The sequence below is a fragment of the Dipodomys ordii genome, unplaced genomic scaffold (genome assembly GCF_000151885.1).
Source record: "Dipodomys ordii isolate 6190 unplaced genomic scaffold, Dord_2.0 Scaffold71, whole genome shotgun sequence".
Taxonomy (NCBI): domain Eukaryota; kingdom Metazoa; phylum Chordata; class Mammalia; order Rodentia; family Heteromyidae; genus Dipodomys; species Dipodomys ordii.
In genome coordinates this window covers 1251981-1254815 of record NW_012267287.1, presented here as the reverse complement: position 1 = coordinate 1254815, position 2835 = coordinate 1251981, and the positions used below count along the sequence as shown (strand labels likewise).

General features: G+C 60.0%; 1 protein-coding gene across 1 annotated transcript in view; it reads right to left on the bottom strand.

The window, feature by feature from the left end:
• The window catches only part of LOC105991326 (chromosome unknown open reading frame, human C4orf48), a gene marked incomplete at its 5' end in the record, with an annotated part of 3262 nt that extends 2549 nt beyond the window's left edge, over positions 1–713 (bottom strand). Inside the window, one exon of the mRNA XM_013023945.1 lies at positions 572–713. Within this exon, the coding sequence (XP_012879399.1) occupies positions 572–713 (142 nt within the window). The remainder of the gene's footprint in view (positions 1–571) is intronic.
• Between the last annotated feature and the right edge of the window lie 2122 nt (positions 714–2835).

Here is a 2835-nt window from a genome sequence, read left to right as displayed (position 1 = left end):
CTCACCCCCTCCCGCCCCTCGCCCCGCCCCGCGGCCGCCCGCCCCGCGCCAGCCCTGCGAGTCTTCGTCTCAGTGAGCTGGGTCGTGAGCTGGGTGCGCTGGCGAACCGCAGCCCCAGCTGTGCGGGAGACTGCGGTGAGGAGATTTGAGGTTCTGAGGCCAATCTAGGAGGCGAGGGGAGAGAGAGAGAGACCAAGACAAGAGGAAGAGAGAGAGCGAGCAGAGAGCGCGAGCGCGGGACCCTGCTGGAGAAGAAGAACGCAGAGCCGCGGCCCGGGCGCGGCGGCCTCCGCCCTCACCTGGGTGCTGCTGAGCAGCCCCGCCCACTCCGCCCGAGCAGCGCCGCCTCCCGCGAGGCCCCGCCCAGGGATCCGGGCAGCCCCGCCCCCCGAGAGGCCCCGCCCAGGGACCCGGGCAGCCCCGCCCCCCGAGAGGCCCCGCCCAGGGACCCGGGCAGCCCCGCCCCCCGAGAGGCCCCGCCCAGGAACCCGGGAAGTCCCGCCCTCACCACGCCCACTCCGCGCGGCCCCGCCCCGGGCCCCGCCCTCGGGACGCCTCCGTCGGTCACCACCGTCTGTCTGGTCGACCTGCAGCCGCCCCCCGCGGTCGGACGGACCAGAGCCGGTGGCTCGTGCCTGTCGTCCCAGCCGCTCAGAGGGCTGGGAGCGGGGGACCGCGGTTCGAAGCCAGTCTAGGCAGGAGAGTCCGGAGACTCACATCAGCAAGGGGGCCGAGGGTGCTGCGTGCCTCTCCCTAGGCACCGGGCGGGCAGCTGGACATCCTTCCTGACAGTGCATGTGCGCGCATGGCTTTGGGGGTGGTTCTCACATGGACTCCGGGATAGCCATGGCTGCTGTCCTGCACTGAGTGGGTGCCGGCCGCATCGGTCCTGGGGCCCCCAGCCCCACAGAGGCGTCCTGGCAGTGAGCCAGCAGCCTATTCTGGCTCTGCTTGTTTCTATCTTACTTTGTAAGTAGGGTCGGAGACTGAACTGTCACCAATAAGCTGGGCACCGGTGGCTCTCGCCTGTCATCCTAGCTACTCAGGAGGCTGAGGTCTGAGGATTGTGGTTCAAAGCCAGCCCGGGCAGGAAAGGCTGTGAGACTCTTATCTCCAATAAACCACTAGAAAACCGGAAGTGGCGCTGTGGCTCAAGTGGAGCTGAGGGACAGCGCCCAGGCCCCGAGTTCTTGGTACCGTATCACACAAAGGCCTGTGGTCAGAGGAAGGCCCGGCCCAGCGCTGCCAGGGCCCAGGGCTCCTCCCCACGGCAGGTGTGGCCCACACCAGTTGTTTTCTGGCCAGATCCAGCAAGCCCACAGCCGGCTGTGCGCCTGAACAATGAGGAAGCACCTGCAGTGTCTGTCAGCCGGCCCCGCCCTCAGCAAGGCTTCGGGGAGCCCCACTTCGCTATTCTGCAACCTCTGTGTTCCTGTGAATTGTAATGTGTGATCTGCAAAGGAGCATTACCAATTAAGATTGGATAAAAGAAACTGCTCCCTGATGGCTCATGGTTATCAAGTCAAAGTAGTAGTACTTGATGAATTAAGGCTAATGAAAATGCACTTGATAAATTTATTCCCATGCTGGGAATTAAACCCAAGGCCTTGCGCATGACAGGCAGGGACCCCACCACCTAAGCTACACCATTAACTCGTGTGTGTGCCAGCCCTAGTGCTTGGTCTGTGGGCCTGGGCCCTGTCCCTCAGCTCTTCAGCTCAAGGCAAGTGCTTTACCACTTGAGCCACAGCATCATTTCCAGTTTTCTGACGGTTCATTGGAGATAAGATCTCACAGACTTTCCTGCCCTGGATGGCTTTGATACAGGATCCTCAGATCTCAGCCTCCTGAGCAGCGGGGCTTACAGGCCGGGCTTGCATGTTCCATCTCCCTGCAGTCTTGTGAACTCACTGTGGAGTGTGGGTCAGCCCGCTCTTCAGGCGGGACCTGCCTCATCAGGATTCCTCCTCAGAATTTCCCCGGCTTACCCTCCCACCTGTCGCCTTGGAGGGCCAGAGAGATCCGCTTGACCTCAGGCCTCACAGGCTGGGCTTGAGCCCCTGCCATGGTTACCTACGCACATTGTCGCTCTAGCTCACAGCCTGTGGCTTCACCCAGAACGGCCACCAAACCAGCAGCCACGCTGGGAAACTGTGACTTTTTCAGAGAGGGTGATTTATTTTTGTTATAAAGATGGTATATAGAGGGGTTACTGTGGCGTAAGTCATGTGCACTTCGTTGGGGACGATGCCACCCCTCCCTCCACCTCCCCACCGGTCCCACCCACAGCTGTGGATATTCATTTTCCACATAGTGTCCAGTGAGTTAACTTTTATTCTGTCGGTCATGGGGCCTGAACTCTGGGCCTGGGCGCTGTCCCTGTGCTCTTCAGCTCAAGGCCAGTGCTCTACCACTTGAGCCACAGCACCACTTCCGGTTTTCTGGTGGTTTATTGGAGATAAGAATTTCATGGACTTTCCTGCCCAGGCTGGCTTTGAACTGTGATCCTCAGATCTCAGCCTCCTGAGTAGCTAGGATGACAGGCGTGAGCCACTGGTGCCTGGCTTAAACTTTGTTTTTACAACAATGGAAGAGAACATCTTAAACTTTTGAGAAAACAAAACCAAAGCCAAAGAGAAACATAATGGATAAGAGGGGACCATGGGGGCTGGGAAGGTGGCTCAGTGGTAGAGCGCTTGCCTTGCATGCCTGAGGCCCTGGGTTCGATTCCTTGGTACCACATAAGCAAAAAGAAAAAAAGCTGGAAGTGTCGCTGTGTCTCAAGTGGTAGAGCGCTAGCCTTGAGCTGAAGAGCTGAGGGACAGCGCCCAGGCC